Source organism: Aquila chrysaetos, chromosome 21 (assembly GCF_900496995.4).
Source record: "Aquila chrysaetos chrysaetos chromosome 21, bAquChr1.4, whole genome shotgun sequence".
In the NCBI taxonomy this organism is placed as follows: Eukaryota; Metazoa; Chordata; class Aves; order Accipitriformes; family Accipitridae; genus Aquila; species Aquila chrysaetos.
The window spans coordinates 9,996,587-10,022,051 of NC_044024.1; the positions used below are offsets into that span (position 1 = coordinate 9,996,587).

The window sequence follows — 25,465 nt, forward strand, 5'->3', positions numbered from 1 at the left end:
AAATAAACAGGAATAAGTAATGCTCTAAATCTTGGAGAAACAGGACAGTATGTCACGTTTTAATATTATTTGTAAGGCTCTTGCTTAACTCCCAGCTTCTGTCAACCTCTTGGGTTCTTTGCTATCACAAGACTGCAAAAACAATTCTGTGCTGCTGGTTCTGAGGACAGGCTTGAGGGTTTGCCCTGCTTGATGAAAAACACATCCCCCAGGTGAGGCAGCTGGGATACAGACCAGTAACCATCCCCTTATTAGCTGAGACATTTCGGAGAAACTGCTCCAAGATGCAACGCTCCAACTCAACAGGATGTGGTCACAGGGATGTGCTCTGCCTGCGGGCCCATCTGCACCAGCTTCTGCTGCAGAAGCCCTCTTTATCCACCTTCCTGGGGGGGGTATTCCTTCTTTTCCCAGAAACAGACTAGTGGGGGGCTGGGCACGTCCCCTCTCTTCATCCAAATAAGCTGATGAAGAGGTGAGGCATGCCAGCAGGGTATCTCCTTGGTGATGTGCACATCATACCTCCCCATCTCTGAGCCCACTGTCCCTGTAATCACAGGTCTGTCCATAAAAACAGAAAAGTTTGCAATTGACTTTGCATCACTACACGTCTCTACCATGGCAGACAGAGCACACTGCAAAGGCACTTCTGCTCCCTGAGGATAGGCTGCTCTACTGTCAAGAGATGTGTGTGAACCTCAGCTGGTAGGTCCTAGTCACAGTAAAACAGAGGAGGAAAGATAAGCTGCTCTTACAGCTTTTCAGTTTAACCATCGCAAGTGCAAAGATGAATGTTAACCAAGAAAGGGCATCCTTATGTTATCATGCCACTAATAAGCAATGGGGAGGCACTGTGGTTGTGTTTTTCTCAGCCATTTCTAGCAGTGCACTTTGTTAAACTATGCCAGGCAAGTAGCCAAACCGATGCAAGAGATTAGCAGCTGGTCCAGAAAGCTCTGAGCAGTCAGAAATATACCAAAACAAGGGACACTTCACAGTTACTGCTGCTTTTGCTACCCGGACATGTGTGGAGCCACTTTGGGACTCGTATGACTGCACCCTGAGGCACAAGCAAACATCCCCTTGCCTCCATCAGAATAAATCATAGAATCATAAATCCACTGGGCTTTCACATGGGGGAATCCCAAACCTCAGTCTCCTCTCTGGTACTTAACTTGGCCAGGCTATTAGCACCCAAACCTGGTAAACTTTCCTGTATTTATCTAGCACAGATGAGAAACTGGGACCCAGAGAGACTGAGGCTATGTCTATAGCAACCTTTGGAGTCCGGCGAGGCATGCTGCCAGGCTCAGCGCTGTGGTCCACACTGTCATCGGTAGCAGAGCTGCAGCCATCCACACTTGCACAGTGCCCCAGCTCAGCCCCTAGCAAACCCCATCTGCCCCACGATGAGCAGCATCAGGACCAAAGGGGGCATGGTGTGACAGCGAGAGCAGCCTGGATACGTGGCAGTGCCACGGTATGTATGCCCTTGGTACGTGCTAAGGATTGGCGTGGGCTCAAGTTCTCCGTTGGCTGCCTTCAGCCCAGGTTTGAGTACAAGCTTGAACGCACTGTACACTGCTATACTCTTGTTCAAACTGAAGGCAGAAGGTAACCTAAGTCACCTTCTTGTGGCCACAAAGAGAACTGGCAGTGGAGCAGTGAATGCAATCTGTTCTCCTGTATCTCCATTCTCTACAGCACCTATCGATGAGACACCCTGCTTCTCAGGGGATGCTGACACTTGTGGGAACAAAGGATTACACTTGCACAATTTGTGTATTTACTGAAATAGGGGCACTTCTTTCAGATATTGTTAGTCCCATGCAAACGTAAATAGAGGAAATACTAGAAAGACTGATTGTATACCACTCTGGAGCAAAATGATGTAAACCTGCCAAAATGGCATCTTTTCCTGAGGTTAATGTAAACCAGTCTAACCAGGACATAAATTTCCTTGACACCAAACCAAATTCCATCTGGTCAGAAGCTATCAAGACTAATAAATTATAGGTCTCTAGCCAGTCTCTTGAGAAAGGACATACCTTGAACTCTTTGCAGCTTGGGTTTGGAAAAGGTCATTGGTAAGTTCAGAGGAATGTAGTGCTCATGATTGCAAATGGTTTGAAGAAATTCAAACTTGTATTCAACCAGCAGCTGAGGAAAAAAAGACAAACACAAATTATGTTTTCAGTTTGACTCATTTCCTTCCAGTTCAGTGTGTGTGTTGCCCAAGGATTGGGGAATCTAAATAGCATTTGCTGAAACTCAGTAATAATTGGCAAATTTTTGCATTGTTCCCCTAAATGTCAGTGCCTGCAGCTGTCACTTGGGTCATCTTTACCTTTTTCATCCAGCCTATTAACCAATCTCTCCTTTAGTTCTGACTCTTTACATTATTCTAAAGCTTAGCTGCATATAGGCTCTTGGCCCAGACAAAGGGGTCTCTGCCTCCAGAAGACTCTGCAGGAACAGCGTCTAAAAGGCCTCCAAGAGTCATATAAAATGATCACTACAGAGCTTTGACTGATGTAGATACTTACAACTGCAAGCCACCTTTCAAGAAACATACTGCTTACCTTAGGGTCTTTTGGGCTGAATCCAGAAATGTAATCATTTATCAAGTTAAAAACAAATCCTCTGTCCATAAAGGTCAAACAACGCTGGAGGAAAAATAGCAAGATGTAACCAATCATTAAAAATAAAAGCAATCATCCTAAATCATCTCCATACTACTGTCCTGCCAGCAGCCAGATTTGATCCTCCAGGCTGCTGTTGACTTTCCAAAATGTATGTGATCCTGTTTCTCTGAGATTATTTGGATGAAGTCTCCAGTGGACAACAGAAATATTTAAAAGGAGAGTACACATATTTCCTCTCAGGTTTTGAACTTTTGCTAGGCATGACTGAAAACCCTAGATAACATATAGAGTATTATGGTCTCTCTCTTGGAAAGAGAAAGTTTCTTTCCTAAGAAAGCTTATCCCCTCCAGAGTTTTCATCATTGAAGAAAACAAAGAGACAATAAAGTACAAACACATTCGTTTGCTTGCTGCTTATTTCGAATTGTGTTTTCTTTTTTTTCTGATAAAAGCCTGGGAGAAGGAAAGAAACTGCTGACCTTCAGGAAGTTAGCCAAGCTAAAGTTGACATTCCTGGACTCTTCGGGGATTTCGTTATAGCGAATGGTCACGTGAGGAATGATGGCGAGCAGCAACGAATGCAGGGCGTGCTGGTAGGAGTCGGGGAACCTCTGGCCTCTGGGCAGCTGAAACCAAAAGCATGTCCTACACTCAGTGCTGCAAGCCAGCAGCTGGGGAGAACCGGGTGCAGGCACAAGTTCCCTTTAGCATTTGTTTATGTTGTTTCCTAACAGCACATTGGCACAAAGAAAGCACTGGCTGAAACTGCAGTAGCTAGTAACAGAAAAGGAAGCTGCACGAGCCATAAGAAGACCTGGAATTTTTAAATTACAATTGAGAGTGAAAAGAGGAAGAAGGGAAAAGTAAGTAAAGTTGAAAAAAAGGAAAGATCTGGCTAGCTGTTCAGCTTGTCAGGGTTTTTTTAAGTAAAGAGTTACATAGTTTTTCAGAAAAACTTTTGGAAGAGAGTTTGTTTGTGATGGCTCTGTAATGCAGCATCGAACAAATTTATTTTTACCTTGATTTTATTTTCTTCCAGTAAGTACATTGCCATTGACTTCGCCAGTGCTTCAAAGAAAAACCACGAGTACTAGAATGAACAAAGAATACTATTATTTTTCTCAGCAGGACTAAACATGTTTTACTATGTGGGGAAGCAGCAGTGGGAGGGAGAGCTCACACTCAAATGGCATTTCGTAAGCACAGCTGTGCTTGCACAGCTAGCTTGGTGCAGGTGCCTTTGTTCCCTGGAAGAGTCCTGCCGATGTTGGGGTGGGAATAGCTCCATCCCCTCTGCACCCCAATGCACCCTGCAAGGAGCCAGCAGAGTTTGGGGTGCAAGCCCTGCAAAGGCGCAGAGCGGCAGAAACTCAGTCTGCCTCCTGTGAGTCACCCCTCACGCGTAGCTTGAAGAAAATAGATAAAACTGGCAAAATGAAAAGTCCTTTGCTGTGTCCTGCCATGAGCCTCAACACAGCCAGGTTCCCTGCAAGAATTCTTCTCTGTTGTAAGGGGACAATCTCAAGGATGTGGATGCGAGGAGCTGCCCTGGTAGCTTTGCTCCTGCGGTGGGTTTGGATAGGTGAAAATGTTGGGCTTTATACCAGACCCCCTTTTCCTCCCTTCCACCCTTGGCAGCCAAGTACTGCCAATACTTCACCTTGAGTAGCTTATTGATGGCTAGAAAATCTGCCGACTGCTTCAAGATCGTGGCCATGGAAAGGACGAGGATTTCATGGGTCATCTTCGCCTGTGTGCCACTGGGTTTCTCAGCTCGAAAGACGTACTGAGGCAAGAGGAACAGTGTCAGCAGTGTGCCTGCTCCCAGCAGGGAGTTTTGCAGAGTGGTGTGTCATGACTGACCTTTATGAAGGAGCGCAAATAGTGGTCTAGACCTTCTTCATGGCACTTGGACACGATGTGCAGAAGAACCCTGGGAAGAAATGTGGTGCTTCTGTTAGAGCACGCAATGCAAGTTCCTCCAGCTCATGAAAGCGGACACCATCTGTGTCCTACCCTGCTTAACCCCAAAAGCCTCACTGCTGGCACGGCCTGATTTGCAGAGAGCCAGTACTTGCAAGCTAGCACCCCTCACAGCTCCTGTGGCTGCACCGTCCTTGCCACAGCACAGCCCCTCGACAGAGCACTCAGAGCTGAGGTGGCCGAAACCTCTTCTCCACATTGGTGCTGGTCCAGGCGTCACCCAGACCAGGTGCCTTCAAGTGCTCGAGGCTCCCTGCACCAGGAGGCGAGGTGGAGCATTTCTCTGCAGGGAATGTATCCTATTCTTTGGCGTCCGTGCATGCCAGGATTAAAGCCTGCCGCTACTCAAATTCACGTTGCATTAGGCACCTGAACAATGCTCAGGTGTTACATAAGTTGAAAACAAAAATATTAAATTAATCTGCTCTGCACCCAGTTCTCTTTGGCTGTGTCTACGGACCTGCTATATGGAGAGCAAACCCACTTGCCCTTCCTGCACACGCTACAGATTCATCCACACTGTACAGTTTATCATCTGTTGAGTCTGTCCTCACTGGGAGCCCTTTCCTAACGATAATACAAGTGACAATGAACAACTATAATACTACATCAAGTCTGCAAACTCAACACAAAAACCCCACAGAATCTCTGCTGAGAAGCAGGGAAAAAATTCTCCATCGTTGTTATGCCCTGATACCCCCTGAATTTATTAATTCTGGAATGCTCTATTTTACTGAATTTACATCATATGCTCCTTTTTACATGCACTGGATTATTTTTGGGCTGTTGCACTGGGGACAGGCAGACCCTGGAGAACATGCCAGCCCTCTGGAAGCACTCCGGGAGGCTGATGAAGGCAGCAAGCGCCTGGTTTCCCCATCCAACATTGGGGATTTACATTCCAGTCCCAGCCAGAGGGAAAAACAAACTATTGCACATTGTCACAGATGCCACAGGCCATACCACAGGGAGGAGTTTACAAGCCATTTATCAGAAAAAGCGGGTTTTAAATTCCACTCCAAAAGTCTGGACGAGAAAACAGTTGTCATTAAACAGAAAGCTATTGACAAACTGGAAAGCATCAGGCCAAGCTTTGAAAAAAAATCTCTGGAAGTGAAGGTGGGAGCGGGTCACCCAGCAGGTAGCCGGGATCACTTGTTCCCCTGTCCTTGCCCTCTGGTGATTCAAGCAGAGTGGGATTACAGTGCTCCGCGCAGAAGTCCCCACGACCTGCACCACATGGTGCAGGACTGCGACTGCAATGGGCGCCACATCCCTGGGGGACCAGGGCTCAGCCTCCGACCTCCGGTTTCATGGGAGCGAGATGCTTTTGGTACATGGATGCACGGTACCTCCTGGAGTCAGAGGAAGATCTCCACGAGCGGCATCCAGCATCCCCCTTCGCACCGCAGCACTTCACAGAGGAATAACCACGGGAGGAAGATGGATGTTTTAATGCATTCATCATTTTAGGGGTGTCGTGGCCAGAGCTAGGCAGGGAAGGTGCTTTTGCACCTTCTGCTCCCTTCGGGCCCGCACAAGCCTGCGCACAGCAGGAACCTTCCCTGGTCGGTGCTGCCCTCTTGGGGCTGCAGCCATGGCAGAGCATCGCTAAAAAAACCATTGCCCGCTTCTGGCCGTATCTTCCGAGCCAACACAGATGCAGCGGCTACTTCTGCAGCGTAACACACCCAGCTCCAGGGGATTTTTAGCAATACTTCTGACACAGGGGACTGGTGTGCAGGGATGAGAGCGGGGCATTGCTCCCGCGGGGAAACCACATCTGCTGTCCGCAGCTGGGACGTGCCTGGGCCCTCTGGAGCCTTGCGATGCCCCAATAACTTGGCTCCCAGAGCCATCCCTGCCAGCAAACCTTTTTTCTTTTGAAAAACAAACCCAGGAGTATCTTTAAAGTGCCACATTTTTCCCCACACAGCTCCCAGGACACGGGCCCCACGATGCCCCGCGCCACCCAGGCGTGCCAGGGAAGACAGCAGCTTCACAGCAGGATCAGGGGCGCAAACAGCAGCGGACAGCCAGTGCTGTCACTTAGCACCTTGTACTGGGAAAGCACACCCTGCTTTGCACTGCAGTTTGTGGCCTTGCATTTGTAACTGAAGAAACCCGGATGGTTTACCAGACACTCACATGGTGCAGTTGACAGCTACTTCATCTTCCTGGGTCACATTTGTAAGGACTCTAAATAGTTGCATAAGAATTACAGGTAGAAACTGAATCATTACTTGGATCTCCATGGCGTGCAAACACTAAAACAAATGTTCAAAACACAGACACTTTTAGTTCAACATTTTGCAGATGTTAAATATTATAGTCCACAGACATTTCTGTGGCAACAGGACAGGCATTAGCAAATGCTTCAGGGTGTGGGCTTCAGCCTGCCAGAGGACAGGAGAACTTGGACCCATAGCAGCACTCGCTGCCTGCCTTCCAGCTGACAGATCCCAGCTGCATGCCTTCGGGGAGCAGCATGAATCACTCGTGGCAGGTATTAATCCTCCTCTCAGATGTGCCCAGGCAGCTATGACTTAATTAGAGATCACATGCCACTACTTGACCCCAATAACCCAGAATTTAAGGCTGAAGTTTTGCTCCCAATTCTTCTCGTCACTTGTGCCAGTTTTTTGAAGTGACCAAGTCCTATTTTCACAAATGCCTTTGGAGCATGGAAACCTGATGCCCGACGACTTGCAGTGAGACTTTTCTCCAAAGAGCATAGCTTGCTATTGGAAATGGCATTTAAGTAACTTGGTGAAGGTCAAGATCAACTGGTGCATGGACTCTCCACCCATCTCATAGACCTCTTTTGCCTGAATCTCACCATACGAGTCTAGGAAAGACAGTGCATTTCATTTTCAGTTTTCAAACCTGCAAATCTAACGAAAGGTTCTTAAATCTGTATCTAGTTATTTAAATTACTGAAATTATTGAGGTATTGGTGGTAAGAAGCCCTCACTTGTGGTTAGCATGTAAATGTCTCCCTGTCTGCAGGCTGCAGCGAGGTCGCTATGGCTGGGCAGGGCTGGGACCTACCCAGCGCCTTGACAAAATGCTTACAAAAAAGCAAGTGTTATTTTAGTGCTTGGCTTCAAAACTGCCATTATTTCTATTTCTTAAAATATTTATACATTATCTGAAACACACCCAGTAACTTTGTGATGATAAATCCCCACCACTGGAAGCGGAGCTGTTGCTACGGCAGCGCTCTCAAAAACAGGCAGTTATGGAAGAAAACAAGGACAGTAAACAGCCGCTAAGAAATATATTCACTGCAGAAGCCTTTGCTGGACCTGCTCCGAGGCCCTTACTCATGCTGCAACGATTGCCAAAAAGCTGGGTCTGGGTCACAGGTCATCTGTGGTCAAATTTAACTGACTGATAATCTCACAGATCTTTTTCATCCTGAAAAAAAATTCCTGTTTTGAATGGATAATCCTGAAAACAAGGAGTTGTGCTACAGTTTAAAGGTAGGGCAGCAGGGGAGGAGTGTGCGAGCCCACCAGGAGGAGGATTTGCCATGAGCATGGCAGAGCGATGCTGGCTACTTGTTTTACCTGCTGTGAAAGGCAGTGGGAAGCAGCACACAGGCAGCAGGCAGTTGTGTCAGTAAGCAAAGGTAAGGATATTGCACAACGCACCGGTCCCAGCGCTGCAGCGAGTGCGGGTTCCTACAGGGCAGGGGTCTGGGTATTTACTGATGGTCTGTAAAAACATAAACGAAGCCCACCGACAGGCACTGTTCACCTTTAGGTATTTAACAAGCTCTCCTGGGACTTCCTTAGCTCCCGCCTGAACCAGCTGGCAGTACTGGAAGAATTTGTGCAAGTGCATGTCCTGGAAGAGACAAACAAGTTCAATGCAGCAGCCTCAATATTTGCCAGCCCTTACTCTGCAGCTTAGACTCAAAAATCTGCTGACTTACCTGCGGCAGTAGGCCATGTCCCTAGCAAGCCCCATGTCACTACCAGTGGCACTCTTGGACCCCAGCGGCCTTCTCCCAGGACTACAGTACTGCTCCCTGACTTTTCCAAGGTACCCAGCCACCCCCCATCCCCTGGCTCCCAACTAATCTTGAGATTAAGCACAAAACTGCCAGCAGTGTTAAAAATCTCCTGTGGTTGCGCTACCCTGAGCCCCAATCCTCACTCAACACTTGCCTGGAGGAGCGGGAGCCCGCCTCTCCCAGCTGCGGCTCTTCGAGACTGCCTCACCATCTGCCTCACCGACCTCCTACTGTCCATCCGAGGAGACTCTCCTTCCCATTCCTCTCCCTCCTCCTCCAAGGTTAAATTTAATTACTGGGTTATTTAACCCTGAAAAGCATCTGGGAATGTAATTTGGTGGGGAGTGGAACTACTGTGCTGCTCTCAGTGCTGCACAGAATCAGTAAGACCCAAAACCAGATTCAGATGATGCTGAAAGCGAGTTGCTGTGAATATAAATGCAGCTGATTACATCCAGCACAGGACAAGCCCTGCCAAGGGCTTTTCCCCGTGAGCAGTGCTGACCGGAGGTGCCCCAAACCATGTGCTGCGGAGCTTTGCTGTACATCACATGAAGCTTGGGGAAGTCCATCACTACCATAAGATCGCAGAACACAGGGGACTTGGTAAAACAGCCTGAACTGGTTTCAAAGGGAAATCAGGAATCTTGTTTTCCTGTGTCTGCTGTTGTCAGAAAACTTTTTTTTTTTAAACCTAATGAACAGTCTAATATTTGAGGACACCTCTCATTTCCACCAGCTCTTCTCTCTTTTGCGTCATCGAAGCAGCTCATTTGCTCAAATGTTTCCTTGGTCCTGCCAGTTACAGTGCAATTGGCCAAGAAAACATCAGCCTCTCCCTAGGCTCGTTCACTCACACAACTGTCTCATCACATCCAGGCAAAGGAGCAGATCCCTGCAAGTAATCCCAGAACTACTGCTACAGAAGTATCTCAGCGCTACTCTGCAAACACAGGTACCTCTTTCCCACAGCACCTACAGCATGGCAGTAGTAGAGATACAGCAATTGCTGCCTCTGCATTTGTGCTGGAAGTCTTTAAGAGCGAGGTGCTCGACTTACCTGGGTGTAAATGGTTGAGTCCAAATGGATTCTGATTTTAAACAGTGGCTTTGCTCCATCCACCCACTTTGCATCCACGCTGGGCTGCTGTGAACAGACAACATTCAAGTACTTGGTTTCAGCCTGCGGTGAGAAGGTGGCTCTGTGCAGACAGACACCCGGCCAGAAGGTATGGGTTGGGGTGGAAGAACAGGTTCCCCCCCCAGCCCAACACAAACACACTGGTGACATGACTGCAGCCGTGGCAGGGCAGAGGGATCCCTGCGAGAATGAGCACACAGAGCATGTGCCCGCTCTCCTGCTCTGCGCCATCTGCAACAGCCCAGTCCAGCCTGCCACAAAAATATTCTCTGCAACCTATATAACCACAGAAAGTGGAATAAAAGTGTTCTGTCTCCCACCCCTAAGAACCTTAAGCGTTGGGGGCTGCCCTGCAGTAGGGATCTTTCCAGTTGAGCAGAGCACCAACAGAAGCCCAGAACTTACACTGATAACAAAAGGTCAGCTTTCCTCTTCCTTTTACATTTAAGTCCATTTTAAATGGCCTTCCTACCTTCCGTGACTCTGTGTCTCCAAGACCCAGGTAGCCAGGTGGAAGGTTGGATGAAACCGGCAAATGCCGCTCCAGGGTGACAATCCGTCCATCCTTCAGCAACGGGACCCAGGCGTATCCCACTGCAGAGGCAACCAGTGGACTGGAGTTAGCAGACACTCAGTGATACATCTTTAGCTCAAGCTCCAAAAAGAGCTGTGTCTCACCCTGAGAAGATCAAACTCGCAGCTATGCAAGAGGCTTCAACAAGGCTGGGATCAACCATGTCAGCCTTCTTAAAGCATGTGTTACCTGGTGACTTTGTGAGTGAAATTCAGACACAGCACAACCAAGATTAGCAGTGGGTTTGAGGGGCAGAAACAGTGCATGAACCATAGTTGTGCACCATGATGAGGGTCCTTCAGTCACCTGAGGACTGGCTGAATGGAAAATTATCCCAACCAGTGGGACCTGGGTGTGCTCAGTCTCTTACACATGCCTAGTGTTGGCAGGATCGGCCCCTGAGGCCCTGATCTCACGTCAAGTTTTTGTTGGTGACTTGACTGATGATAGCCCATTCATGCAAGCCAAGTCATGAACACGCAGAAAATAGCTGTCAGATTGCAGCAAAAATGTGAGCTTTAGTACACACTAAAAAAATTGTGGTTTATTCCAGTTTAGACCTATGATTTGTATTGTTGCTTTCAAAAAAGAAAATTCAGATAGGCTAGTATTTTAATTGAATACTTTTTCATGTCCTTACATTCATTTTATCTTGGACTCTTACACTCCAACAGAAGTAATTTAAGCATTAAACATACCTTGAGTTTCAACGGTGTCCTGTTTTTTCGATGTTGCCTTTGTATTAATTTCACAGCTGACATGATAGAAGGTGAAAAGCAAATGATGCTTTTGATGGAGGTGAATTGGAAGCTCAATTTTAATCTAAAATGATATCATGATAGATAAGACTGTATTTTTAGTTGTGGAGTAATAGTTTAAGTTCTATTTTATTTCACAAATGCTATGTTGTATGCAGTTACACAAGACACATTCCTACCCACCTTAAATAGCTCGTGGCTAACATTTTCATCACATTTGCACATTATTTATTAATGGGGGTGTGTGATTGGAGTGCACAGAGCGTGACAGTAAAGACAGCAGAAAAACTGGCATAAAAAATTGACAAAGTCTCTGGCTTTGCTGAGCCCTTCTACTGAGGCAAAGGGCTGGTGATTATTTTTACCCATATTTCACCCATCCCTGGAAAAAGAGGTATCCTGAAAGGCCCCTTGGCTTTGTAGCATCCAGGAAAATTTGTTATTTCCCACCATTTCATTTTTACCTCATCGTAGAACTCTGGACTCTGGTTGTGATGCAGCACGGCAGCATATGCGTTTGTGGTCAGGAGATGGCCTCCAGGTTTGCCATATATACACTGGAAACACAAATGAAGAGCTGAATTCAGGGTTGCTGCCACCCTAAATTAGCTGGCCAAATTAAAACAGCGAGCACGGAAACTCAGTGCTTTCCTGTTTTCCTGCTCAGCCTGGTTCGCACACAGTACACAGCAGCGAGCAAATGGCAGCCCCATTAACAGGTACCCACCTTTAACGGCCTGGCATCAGCTTCATCTGAATCCCTGAACTCAACACAGACAGCAATATTCCTTGCCTGAAACGGGGGAGAAGAGGAGGATGAGCCATTGCTACAGGTCAGCAGCATTATCCCAGACCACGCTGAGTCTGGCTGCAGCCTGCTCTTCAGGTTGCCCACCTTTGCAAACACCTTCTGGTTCTCATACTTCAAATGCAAGGGGTAGACATAGAGGTGGTTTTTGTAGACAGTGAAGGGATAACAGTATTTTGCAACTTCTGGGACAAGCTCCTCCACTTCAACTGCAATGTCCTCACAGCTCTTCTCAAAAGGCTTTATAGGAATATAAGAAGCTGTGACACAATCTGGAAGAGAAGGGAAGCTTGGATAAGCGCACACCCCATGAACATGGGAAGTACAGCCATGGAAAGGAAATTCGTGGGTCTGAAACTCTGCCATTGCTCTCAAGCATCCAGTTCCCTTCACATCAGAGGATCGTGTGTGTTGACCAGGCAGCAGGACTTGGACCACTCCCACTGACATGATTAAGGGAAAATTCTTCCCTTGATCATGCAACATCTGTGGTCCCCAACTGCATTAGCAATACTGAGAAAAGATGGGTGCGCAGGCACCATGGGGCTCTGCTCTTCTTGACAGTGGGGACTGCAGAAGTGGCACTTTCCTGTAGCTCTGGGCAAAGTCAAAGGGTCTTGTGAATGACCCATGTCTGGGTAGGGACAGCCGCTCTGCCCAGGACCTGCACCTTGAGTCTTCCAGGAATCTGACCCATTACGCTACTGTTTTATAAATCATGCAAACATCACCTGACTGAAGCAGACAGGCTACTGAGACAATGACTTGAGACTGACATCTCAAAGTGCGTCAGTCTCACTGCATCGGTCCTTTTCCACTCTCTGCTTCAGAAAGACGTTTGATGGTTATGTTGCCTCCAAATATCAGTCCACAAGCCCTGCCTAATTCACTAGGACTCACATCCACCATGAGGGAGAGTTCATCTCAAGTGATGACTTTTCAAAGAACAGAAAAAATTAAGTCCACTAGAAAAGCTTTTTAGACAGGGGACTAGACTACAGAACCTGTGACAGGAGCTGCCAAAGGCCCATGGAGTGACGCTGACTACATCTCGAGTCCTTTCTTTGCCTCAGTTTCTTTAAATGCAAAGTAAAGAATCACACTGACCATGTTTGTGAAGCCCTGTGGTGTTAACAGATCAAAAATGTTGTATGAGTTTGGTGTAATAACAACAGCAAAAGCTAAGGAGCTTCCTTAGCAAAGGTAGCTTCCTTTAGATTTAGGATGTGATGGCCAAACTGCAAAGTAGATGCACCCCTCAGGTAAACCTCTGCACTTGGACCACATCCTTCCACAGAATCCATCAGAAAGACTTACAAGTCAGTGGTTGTGCTGAATTACTCACTTCTCATTGCAGCCCCAAGATACTCTTGTTAATGAAACAGCAAAACTCCCCATCGAAGCGTTAACTCCTGAGGCTAGAGCCATCAGCATTTATTTTAAGATCCAAGATCCTTACTTGTGAAGTCTAGCGGGATGTCTTTGATGACGATATTTAACTGGGCTGGAATGACCTGTAGTTTTGTCTTCTCTGGTCTGCATTAGGGAGAAAGGAACAAGGGTGTGAATCTTGAAAGCTCAGATGCTGAACACACCAGCAGCGCTTTTTGTTACCCTCTGAGTATTTTAGAAATTGTCATCTCATGCCTATGCTTAACTGTTTAAAAATGTATATTAAAATGCCTGCTCAGACTCTGTACCAGTCTCTTACACTTACTTCTTATACTCTGCTAAAAGCTTCAGCATATCTTCATTTGAGAGTTTGCTGCTGTCTTGCTTGTAGAGAGGCGAGAATTTTCCTTCAGCATCGAGAGTGCCCTGCGAGTCTTTGAAAACTGGTCTGCAGAAAAGAAGAGACATATTTCTTAAATGTTGGTAAATATGCAGACATTGAGGTCTTTGACATGTCAGGCTGAAGGGCAGTTTATCAGGCGAGAGGTTCACTGGCCTGTGACTGCTCTGAACACCACCAGACCTCCCGAACACTCTCCCATCCTCACGTGGTGCTTAGAGCCCACGCAGACTGCAATCCACCGCGTCACATAAGATTGCATGGGATATCACCCCTTTCCCTTCTCTCCAGCCAGGTGAGGACAGACCCAGCTCAGTTCCAAGCCTGGTCCACAATCATGAATGCCCTTCAATCCCCTCCCACTAACACCAAGTGGTAAAGTATCTTCCTAGTTGCGCATGGGGTCAGAGCACGGAAATCCTCCTAGGAAGGGAGTGTGCAATGAAGACCAGTCTCAGGACATGCATCAGCTTCCTCCTGAACCCAGAGCAAGAGATTGGACTCTGCCCTGGACGAATACCAGCATCTTTGCTCTTGAGTATAAAGGCTGCGGGTGTCTGCGTACAGTAAGAACATTAAAGCACCCGTACTCCTTTTCTGTCAAACACCTTCCTCTGAAACCCACAGGGAAACTGTTGCAGGGACACAGAGCAACACAGCTCCCCACACCAGGCCACTCAACTGCCAAATGCAGCTTTTTACTCAGCAGGAACAAATCTGAAGCCCGTCGAAGTCAATGCCCACACAGAGCCCACCGTTAGGCTGAGGCACGGTGCAGGCTGTGTGCTGGCTCCCAGGAGTGAGCTGCATCCCAGAAACACCATCTGGAAGCCGAGCAGCCAGTGTCACAGGAAAATCCAGTTCAAGAATACACATTGCAAGCCATATACCACCAAATCCCAGCCCACTGTGACAGTCATCTGGTGTTGCCATGTCATTACCATACCTTTTGTCAGCACCAAAGAGCAATTTAGCAATAGGAGGCGGTGGCAGAGGGATGAACTCGCCTTCAGGCCCTCCTCTGATGTGAGATTTAAGGGAGTTAGCACTGACGTACTTTTTATCAGTCCCAGTAAAAGAACAGCGAGGGAATGGGATCACTATCTCCAGTCATTCCCAAGAACATTAATTAAAGCAGAGTCTAACAAACCCCAGAACAGAGACAAACCCCAGCTGATTGCCACCGCCAGGCCAGGAGGCCCTCCACTCTCATCCTGTCCCTGGCAAGGGCTGGTGCCAGGAAGGAATTTCTGCGCCAAATCCCACGGCCAAATCCCGCGGTAGCACGGGACGGTGTAATTCGTCCCTAGGAACGTTCTGCCCTGATAGCAGTAGCTACAGGTCAGCAGGAAGGTTACTGTCTTCCCAGCACTGTTTACTTTTTAATATTTTGTTTCTAATTCTAGACAGAGCATTTCAGGCCAAACCCCTGTTCTGTCTTGGGAACTGGAGCCAGATTCTGCCCCCGGCTGCAACTTCACTGACTTCGGTCACTTGGCCCTTCACCCGCCCGGCCGGATCACATCCCGGATAACTCGCAGCAGCAGCTCCCACCACGGCCGAAGCGCGGTCCGAGGTGACTAACCTGGCAGCCCAGCCGAAGGGCATCCTGTACTGCCCCAGGCGGCTGCACACCTGCTTGGCCACCTTATGGACCTTCTGGGCAGTCTGCAAAACACAAGAGAGGTTAGTGCGTGCCACGGCTTCCATGCTGCCCTGGAAAAGGAGCAAAGAGCGCTGCACGCTCCAGGGAGAAGAAACTGTCTGTACTCCACAACGCGCAGCTCCCCAGGCACACAGCGCAACAGTTGCCGAAGCAGCTGATAGACATCCCTGGCTTTCACTTCACGCCATGCACATTTATCACTTTTGCAAAGCAATAGCAAACATGTTGTGGGCACAGTCATATTAAAACTCCTCTTGATTCTGCGTTAAACTGTCAGGGTATTAGTATTTTATTTGCCATAGGGTATTAGTTTATTTTCCAAAACTGACTGTAATTGGCTTATCCTATACAGACTTAAGAAGGGGGCCGAGGGAATGCCATCACATACCAGGTGTTCCATGCATTGATTTTCCAGGGACTAATTTTGACCGGCTGCAGCAAGGCAGCGTCAATTCCACCTGGCATGCAGAGACTGATGCTGGCAGCACCAGGGCCTCTCCCTGACCACCCTTTGCGTAAGTTCCCCCATATGATCATGGCACTCTGCATGGAGCAAGACAGAGGCAGAGCAAGCAGAACAAAGGGTGAAGCCCATGTTCTGCTCCTACTAAAACATCGCTGTTCCCAGCAGGAGTGAGCTGGGACCAGTCCAAGACACTGCGTGTAGCACCATGTAGCAGTGCAGCCCATTTCTCTGGGGATGAAGAGTCCCACTTTTTTGCTATCAGTACAGGCTTTGCCTCGTTGAAGTGTAACAGAAAAAGGTCCCCTTGCCCCAACTGCTTGGCTCTCTCTAAAAATCCTCTGCCTCTTTCCAGGGGAAGGAACCAAATCTCCCAGGACAGCCCAGCTGAAGCTGGGCTGGGAACAGCACAAGTAGCAGAATGGATGAAGACCAGTATTTGCCAGAAAGAAGCTCAAGGGCAGCAGAAACAACGCATGTTTCTGACCACACTACTCCCTGCAGCAGCAGACAGCATCACTAAGCAGATACTCTCACGGGCCCATCCAATACCTTCCCCAGGTCCGAGTTTTTCATGTACGGCTCTGCACAGTGTGTAATGCTGCCCTGCAGCACTTTCTCCACACGGGCCACCAGGAAGATCTCCACATGTGGGTCAGTCACGGAGAAAACCCCCTGCAATAAGATAGACAGTAGGCTGTCAGAGAGCAGGACACCCTACCTGCACCGCTGGGTTTGGCCCCGATCATCTCGCTGTACCTTCCCACAACCCACACAGACCCGCGCTGGTTGCTGCTGCGGATGGGCCACAGGGGCTCACAAGGCTTGAGCATAGTCAAGTCTTGAAAAACTCTACCCGGTGCTTTGCCTATCGCTGCCAGTGAGCCCGAAGAGGCAATTGGCATGAGACACTGACCAAAACCCCACAGCTCAAGAGAAAAGCTGACTTCTGTTTCTCCACACAGTGGAGAACAACACACTGCAAAGCTACTGAACAGCCACAGCCTCAAAAGAGATACAGAATGAGGAGAAAGTCAGTTCTTCACCCGTTTTATGTAGTGCAGGTGAGACTCAGGGACCCCATGCACAAGGCTCTCGCCTGGTGAATGTCCCTTGGTGCCCTCCGCTCCGGACGCAGAGTTATCCAGCAGCATGTCACGGACAGATGGAGGGTTCAAGTCCACGTGGAAGTCAGCTGAAATCTTGCAATTATTTTTCAGGTCAAATAATGCCAAGCTTAGGAAAAAGGGCTCAACCTGGAAATTTGATGGAATATATGTGTCAAAAAAAAATGCATGGTACAGGCTCAAGAGTATCAACATGCATTGCCTTCCCTGCCTGGTTTGCCTTCTGCATCCATTTTTTCCTTTAGTTTTGTACACCAGCATTTTACAGAATTCTTACAGACAATCCATATTTATTTGCTTTATAAATACATAAAACCATTTTTTTCCTGCATCTTCCTGGATTTTGATCTAGTCAATTTGAACAAAGCTACTTTAAAACCATCAGTGAAATGTAAAGAATGAAATCCATAGGGTTTTTTATATAAGTGATAAACTATGAAGTTAGGAAGAAAAGATGACCCCAATCCTTCAGAGCTGTTTATCCTTTGCAATGAGAAAGAAATCAACTTAAGAGTGTTTATGTTTGCATGCTAAAGACCACTTCACCTATTGTCCAAAGTCAATCAGCTCCGGATGGCCCAGTTGCAAGACTCTCAAAATGTTCCTCAGCTGCTATATGCCGGGTGGCACAGGAGCAAAGTTAGCTCTCCCAGCCAGGAGAGCTCAAATAGAAGACTAACACTGCTGAGGAACTGCATGTGCAAAATCTGCCAACTCATTTGTAGCTATTGACCTTGACAGCACAAGGCAAGTGGCAACAATTCCATGTATTTTTAATTCAAAGATCCTAGCAGGCATGCATCCATGTAAAGATAAAAGTGAAGGCCCAAAGAAAAGACTGTACTGTGTCCGAGACATTACAGCATAACTTCGAGGCATTACATCAATACTAAAAATGTGCTGATTAGGTCTGACTCTGGGCCTGATTAAGGATGAATAACAAGAATCTCTGCTATCAGCGATGCATTCATCTGCTGGGAGTTAGCGAGGAGAACAAGCCTGGTGTACTAGCTTTGAGCTGCCAATATGAAACCACCACAAAAAAGCCTTTGCAAATCTAACAGGCATCAGACAAGGTACCATCAGCAGAGATCGGACAGTGCCAGTGCCGCTGCCTCCCCTGTGATGCTATCTGCTGCTCTGGCATCCTTGCATAAAGGGTTGCCTCCAGCCCGAGCAAATGCAGGACATGATAATAGGGACTATGTTTTGGCAGGAAAGACTGGAGGAGCCTGGTCTTTTCAGCCTGGCAGAACAAAGGCTGAGGGGAGACGTAATAGCTGTCTACAGACATCAGAGGCTCAGAAAATACAAGGAAGAGCTTTTTAGGCTCAGGCACAACTTTGACACAGTAACAAATGCATGTAATAAAGTGGCTGTGAATACAGTTAGGCTGGGAGTCAGAAGAAGGTTTCAGAACAGGGAAATCTCTTGCCATTAGGGGAAATGAAATAAAACACAGCAGTAAGTGGTTTGGAGATGGAGCTTAATCATTTACCAACAGGACTTTCACAGGGACCCAGAACATGGCAGACACACGCTCCCGATTCCCTATGCCTCTGAACCGCTGGTTTCCCAGCAGTCCCTGGCAGGCTGAGGCATGTCAGGACAGACCCTGTCCCCAAACACATTTTTGGAACGCCAAAATACCAAGGCAGACAAATCCTGCAACAACCCTGGGCCAGCAGTCACCGCCTGCCCAGGTCCCATCGCAGCTCAGGGCAAAATGAGACGTTTTTATCCACCCAGATTAATCTGCTGAGGGTTTTTCTTGCCAGTGAGGAGAAAGAACGCAAAGCAGGCCATGCCAGAGCTCCCCTTACGTTGGTGGGTCCTCCTTCCGATCTGTCGCTGAGCTGAGCAAGGAGGTTGAGGGAGAAGTCCTGGCAGCACACCACGAAGCGCCTGCTGCACTTTTCCTCAAATGGCTTCACGTCTGGCTCGATCCCTGAGAAGTCTAGCCTCTAGACAGCAAACAAACAAATCTGGTCTCATTAAAAAAGAAAATAAACTCCTGAATAATGTTAAGGGATCACATTATGGCCAATACTATCTTAACCAATTTTTTTTTTTTGTGGTACCAAAGGTACAAGACATTCACAAATGAGTGCCATTTGGTGATGTTACACAAATGTATTAAAGACATGAATTCATGGGGTTGCATCAATTTTTAGCAATCTGGTTTGCAGAGCACAGAAAACTAAACCTCAATATGATTTCAGTTCCTTCCTGCTTTGCTGTAACCCCGGGGATCTTCCCAAACCCCATTTAGAGCTTGGGGAAGAAAGCGGAACATAAGTCATGGTTACACTCAGAAAAGTATCTTCTACTTTGTTTGACTAGTTTAAGAGATGGTCCCTGTGCCTGAAATAGAGAGAAGGCACACACCGTTGGGATCACGAAAAACATCTTGAAGTTGAAGGCATTTCTAGATGCACAGCAAGAACCGGCATGGTTAGAAACAACAAAGACTGTCTGCAGAGCCAGCTGGGAAATCCAAACAGTCTTGATTATAATCACCTCCTTCCTAACCCAGAACACCCATGCCTAGTCTGTGCCTCGACATCCGCCCTTCTCGGAGAGCAGACGTGTACGTGACCAAAATACCATCAGCCAGATAAAGACCCTCGGCCTTCACCATACTCATCGTACTGGGCACTGGGGACACAGAGCTACCAAACACCCCTAATTACCAGCACACCTCTCCGTGACAATCTGGCACAGTCCTGTTTGTTTTTTCCCCTCAAATCCTGCAGAAACCTGCATGCCAAACTTAGGGCGCTGATATCTCACAATCAAGTAATTTCAGCAAAATAGGCTGCAATTGTTAATCCGATTCTGGGGAACTCTTCCCATTGTTTCCCCTATTTCCTTTTGATGAGGAAAGTACGTTGCAGGTATACGTTCCTGCTCCCAGCTTCCTTAGCACCAGGCATACAAGTGTGCACGTACACACCAGCATTGACTAGGGCAGTGATTTTGAATGCCCAGTGATTTTGAAAGCCCAGTGCCAGAGTGATCTGACTGACCCACACCAGAATGAAGAGTTCTGGGTATAGAGGGAGGGCAGTGAACTCAGCCTAACCATTTGGTTAGGTAAAAAAAGATACCTTAGATGCTCCACACTGAATAATATTTCCATTTTTATTATCTGACTAGAATATAGGAAACTTCTCAAAGCTTCTCTTAAAAAAAAAAAAAAGGGCCTCCCGGATGGTTATCTTCTTCCTGTTAAAGACCTTAAAGAAGTGCCAAGAGAAAAGCTCATTTTGTACAACTAAACCTTTTAAAGACTAATTACATTTCCTTGTTAAACCAGAACGTTCTTTTTCACAGGTGTGAACAAGCCAAAGCATGCCAGAAGGAGAAACAGAAACTATGAAATAACTTGGAACAATCCTCTAAAACTGTGTTAACAATTGCAGCTCATTCCACCGAAATCCCACACCTGGACCTTGGCAGAGAGCTCAGCAAAAACGTCAAACCCGAGAAGAAAACAAGCCAATAGTCAATGAACCCCTAATCCAGTGCATGAGAACTGCTTGGGGTGTTTTTTCTGTTTGTAGGTCCCCTACGTTTGAAAACTCCCTGAAGACTGAAGCTCTCCCTGTAAACCCCTATCATGGTCTTTAACATCACTGTTCCCTACTCCAGACATGCTGAGCCCATGCAGCGTTGCAGGTGTCCTTGCAATACCACTTCTACTGCTTCTGCAACCGTAAGAACCTCCCAGAGGCCCAGATCGTGGGTTTGAAATCCAGCAACATCAAGATGTATCACACAGAAGCCAGCAAAGCTGGAGGGAGGCCATGTGCGGGGCTGCTGCGAGTCTTCCCTTTATTTGAGCTATCACCTGAGCATTGACATCTTGTTCAGCTCTCACTGACAGGGACATGGGCTGCACTTCTGTTCTCCAGTCCACCGAAAAACACGCTGCCTCTGCAGGCAAACGCTGTGGCCATGCAAGGGAACAGGGGAGGCATGAACAGAAAATAAAACCTCACATTTGCAAACATGGGGATGTTTACCTGGACTTCTGGGTCGAAAGAAAAGAGGTTTTGTCTTCCATCATTTCTGCTCAGTTTGTTCAGCTGATCTGTTTCTCTTCCATACTAGGACAAAGGAAAGCATTGATATTACTGCCTGGCCACACAGAGGCAAACATTCGTTGCTTGGAAAGAATGGAAGCAGAACAAAATAAATATTTTTCAGGTTCCCTTTGTGATATGTGAGATGATGCAGCTGTAGCCACCAACATGGTGCAACGACAGTAAACCAATATGACTCTGCTAAATGAGAAATCAGACAGAAGTAGGCAACCACACTCTGGATCATAAATAGGAGGTGGCTGCCACCTAACTGTCCCTCTGCTCTCACAGCCAGGACGGTCACCTCTGCTGAGCAGGAATGAGCAGTACTGACCACAACAGCCCTTCATTTGCTCTAAGTCTGGTTCTTCCTTAAGGGCCCCACGCTTGGAGGTAAGGAGCATGCAGCCCCAAACCATGGAGCTCCATCCGTGAGACAGAGAGATGAGATAACAGCGATCCCACCAGCACTTGGTGCCTGCCCAGCTCCCCCAGAGCCGAAGACACAGAAAGTGGAAAACCCCTTTTACAGGCATGGTGGAGAGAACTAGCTATGGGCTGGGAGAGCGATCTCTGCAAACACGGTACCTTCATCAGCTCTGGATGCATGCTTCTCTCCAGGCTCTCCAGGATGTTCTCTGATTTTCCCTGTGTGCTTGATTCATCATCTGCAAGGACACAAACCCCAGATATTCAAAACAACTGCAGGAGCACCGCTCTGCCAGAAAGCATCCTGCAATATTTGCTTACAATAGCACAGAAACAGTTTATGGAGACTTTTCCATTCCTCAGGAGTAAGATTTTTCCATACATTACTAGTACCAGGGTGTACTATTACAGCCTGCTAGGTCTTTCCAAAGCAGAACTTCAGCACAGAGCCAATTTTCCAGGAGTCTTGAAAGTTGGCCATGGATTTCCCATCTAGAGGAAGGGTCATGTTTCCCTCCACTTTCATTCCTCAGACTATCAACTACATTATACTAAGCCCTTTTGCATGATATCATGTGTCAGCCATAATTCTTGCTATTAATCCAGAAAGAAAAGTATACACTTCTCTGGGCGCACTGCTTGCATCCTGCTGGAGAAGGCTGAAGGTAGGTGTTTATTTATAGACTGACCTTGCACAGATTCCACAGCATCTTTCTTCTCTTGCACCAAACTCTCAGTATTGCTCTGAATGATCTTCCTCAGAGTTACCAGCCATTCTTCCATCTCCTGCTCAGTTTCAGCTGCGAGATAGTGGCTGTACTTGTCTATTGTCTTCAGTTCAAATGCATAACGGCGCATCTTAGGACACTGAACAAACAATTAAGAAAGATTTGTATTACATTTTCCTCAACAACTCAGCACAGTACTTGCCATAAGGCTCCTCTCTGTGAAAGCATCCTGAACTGAAATTCCATGAAATACAATGCAAGCACCCTCCTTGACACAGCACCTCTCCTGCAGTAATCACAAAGGGCTTCACGGCTGCGATCAAGCAGTACACAGCTCCATGGTTGCCAGCTACTCTGAAAGTGGAAGAAAGCTAGACTCAACCACAGACATTGACTGAGGTGCAGGAGCAAGCTCCTTCTTATGTTGTCAGACCTTTAATATTTTACCCAGAGAAGCCAAGAACTGGATTTGTCTGACACAGTAAGTAATGTTGCACTCCAGGACACTTAGAAGCATCTATCTTAAAAGCAAGTGGTTCAATGCAACTTTTCTGAGCTCTGCTGGCCTTTAAACAGCATTTTCCAACCAGAAGCCAAGGCAAATCTGATGTAACTTGGGAAGTACATCCTGTACATCAGTGAGGCGTGTGCACTACTGCTTTTACTGTGTTCAGAGAGATAAACGGAAACACACAGCTCTGACTCATCCCTGCTGAAGCAAACCGCTGGAGTGATTTAAGCTGCCCTGTACCAGCTCCACCACACTCAGTGCTTGAAGCTTCTGCAGAGACAGCAACAGCAGAAGGCACAGCAGCAATCCACTGCTGCACTTCACTCTCAGCATAACAAAGCAAACCCAGGTTTAAGCCCTGTACAAATACCTGCTCCTAAAACCTTACAAGCCCTTTGCAGGTCGTAAGTCCCAAAGGGCTGCATGTTTGCATGGACTTATCAGGATGTAACTTAAGAAACAAGAAGCTGGTTCAAGCAGCAAACGGAGGAGGAAGGTGCCCAAGACTAAGTCACACCAATAACTTACTGGCTTCAACACTCAGGGTGTCTTGAAAGACACCTGACCTACGATAACCAGGTAAAGGAGATGGACAGAGCAGGGAGGCAGGGGATGAGGTAACGATGAAATGCTTCCCTTTTACTTTGACAGCAGTTCTTCCACTTGCTGTCTTCTTGGCCAAAAAGTATGGAACCCTTATGAAATGCCTTGCCTGACTTTTAATCAGATTAGCTGACAGAGCAAACCAGCTCTGAGTTAGTTTGTAAATCCATGCCTTCACCCTTTCAGTGGCAGAGACCTTCAGAAAGCATGTCTGTCTCAGAGCTAGCAATGCACAAGCCCATGTAAAGCTGCGCAGAAAGCACACCTACCTGAACAACATCATTGCAAGCGTCCAAGAAAATACAGCCTTTGGATTCTTTTGAAATTTTCTCATCTTTGTAGGAATTAAGAATATAGGAGCCATCTGTGAGTTGTGACAAGTAAAAATATCTCCTCTTGAATACCTGCAAAAGTACAAAGTCTTGCTCATGTAAGTATTCACTCTGTTGTATATCACAAACCACAGCCACAGTTTCAGTATCTGCCCTCCTGCTATTGAGAAAATACTGTAACAATAAACACTGATGACCCTAGAGTGTTGCAGATTCACCCCTTTGGTTTTATAAAGAGAGAACTCGTCATCTTCTTTAATTTTAATGTCCTTGTTATTATAAGTTTGCCTATCTAAAGCAAAGCCCCAGGGCTTCCAGCTTGTCTCTCAGCTGGCTCCAGCCTCATTTATCTTTACAAAGTAATGCTGCACAGTAAATTCGGATCAGCACATCACTTGAAGATTCATTCCACCCTAGAGCAGGTATTTCCAGAGCCTTTTTGATAAAGACCTCAGTTAGAATTACAAAGCAATTCTCCGGAAGACTTTGGAACAGACATGTGGAAATTCCTAGCACTCAAATGCAAGCCAAGGGACGCTGTAATCCATTCAACTGCTTGGTGTTTTGTGAGTTTGTTGGGGGTTTTTTTATACAAACCTATTTTCGTGAACTGGCTTCGGCTTAGTGTTCAATTCTCTCCTCAAAAAGCACTAAGTCTGGGAGAAGCGTTCCTATGTTTGAGCTACTGATTTTTATGCAAAAAAGCTGTCCAGTATCTCAGAACATCTTCCTTCACGTTTGTTAGCCAAAAGGCACTGAACTATAATTCAGGAGAACATTTTCACAGCAATTATGGTAGCACCATATGTTGTCAGGTCTGTAAGGAGCAGGGTGCATTTCACAGTTGCTAGATATCTGTGTTAGGAGAATCACAAAGGAAGCTGGGGCAAGCAGCACTGTGAGTATTTCCACTGTTGTGCATATCTGGAAGATCTACGAATACACACAGCATTTTTCATCCCACATGGGAGACTACTAGTAATTTCCTGCTTCCATCATTACTGACACTAGCGCATGTTCAATAAAACCACTCGCTTGCACAGAACTGGAAGGGAGCATTGTACTCTGAATGGTAACCTAAGCCCTCTGAAAGGTAACCTCTGGCATCATTTAGATGACTACTTAGCGGTAGAGATGCTCCAAAGGTTGCTGAGCTTTAAGTTTTATAAGATTTAACTAAACCTTTAGTTCAACAAATCATAAAAATACATGGAAAGTTACGTATGCTAAGCGTTAAACCAATTTAAACACTGATTTAGCACTTCACTGAATCAACCCCAGAAACTTTGGCAGTGGATGCTACAGAAACCCATGATAGATCTCTCTCTAGATATTACAGGGTTGACATCCCTCATGGGTATGGGATTTCATGCTAAACCATTTGCATCTTCTGAATTCTCTTCAAAAGGAAATGCAGAAGCAAGCAGCAAACACTATTCCTATGATCTTCTCCCCTTGTAAGCACTGCTCAGAAATAATCATCAGAAGACTATGGTCATTTGAAATGAATACCATAAACCTAAGATCAGAGGGAACATCTCCTCTGATCAGGCTACAGATGCTGTTGGTGGGCATTGCAATTGCAGAGGGATGGCTAGAGAACTGGGGAAGTCCATTCGGGCAGCGAAGAAAGAAAGAGAGAAAATCCTCACACTGTGGTTGTAATGCAGCACACCAACACGCTGCAAAACAGACAGCAAGAGAGCTGGGCCAAACCAGGGAAGTTCTCTGCAAAGGGAAGGTTACTCTGAAATAAAGGTTGGCACCTGTAGCCTAATTACAGTTTGCTCGTGGGC

At 46.8% G+C, this 25,465-nt stretch overlaps 1 protein-coding gene across 7 annotated transcripts in view; it reads right to left on the reverse strand.

The window, feature by feature from the left end:
- The window catches only part of DOCK11 (dedicator of cytokinesis 11), an 87,850-nt gene that overhangs the window by 37,386 nt on the left and 24,999 nt on the right, over positions 1–25,465 (reverse strand). For 5 of the 7 annotated variants that reach the window (XR_005931041.1, XM_029996964.1, XM_029996961.1 and 2 more), the window contains exons 7-30: positions 23,607–23,741; positions 22,185–22,362; positions 21,655–21,734; positions 21,007–21,090; positions 18,802–18,942; positions 16,898–17,107; positions 16,404–16,526; positions 15,308–15,390; positions 13,648–13,770; positions 13,390–13,466; positions 12,018–12,202; positions 11,850–11,915; positions 11,587–11,679; positions 11,063–11,186; positions 10,263–10,384; positions 9,710–9,796; positions 8,391–8,480; positions 6,777–6,895; positions 4,509–4,578; positions 4,306–4,431; positions 3,664–3,735; positions 3,125–3,271; positions 2,583–2,666; positions 2,049–2,160 (exon numbers count right to left, since the gene is read on the reverse strand). Coding sequence is in view for 6 of the 7 variants with exons in the window: in XM_029996964.1 (XP_029852824.1) it covers positions 2,049–2,160; positions 2,583–2,666; positions 3,125–3,271; positions 3,664–3,735; positions 4,306–4,431; positions 4,509–4,578; positions 6,777–6,895; positions 8,391–8,480; positions 9,710–9,796; positions 10,263–10,384; positions 11,063–11,186; positions 11,587–11,679; positions 11,850–11,915; positions 12,018–12,202; positions 13,390–13,466; positions 13,648–13,770; positions 15,308–15,390; positions 16,404–16,526; positions 16,898–17,107; positions 18,802–18,942; positions 21,007–21,090; positions 21,655–21,734; positions 22,185–22,362; positions 23,607–23,741 (2,731 nt within the window). In the remaining variant the exon portion in view is untranslated. The remainder of the gene's footprint in view (positions 1–2,048; positions 2,161–2,582; positions 2,667–3,124; positions 3,272–3,663; positions 3,736–4,305; positions 4,432–4,508; positions 4,579–6,776; positions 6,896–8,390; positions 8,481–9,709; positions 9,797–10,262; positions 10,385–11,062; positions 11,187–11,586; positions 11,680–11,849; positions 11,916–12,017; positions 12,203–13,389; positions 13,467–13,647; positions 13,771–15,307; positions 15,391–16,403; positions 16,527–16,897; positions 17,108–18,801; positions 18,943–21,006; positions 21,091–21,654; positions 21,735–22,184; positions 22,363–23,606; positions 23,742–25,465) is intronic. The other 2 variants (XM_041119024.1, XM_041119022.1) reach the window with 1 other exon arrangement.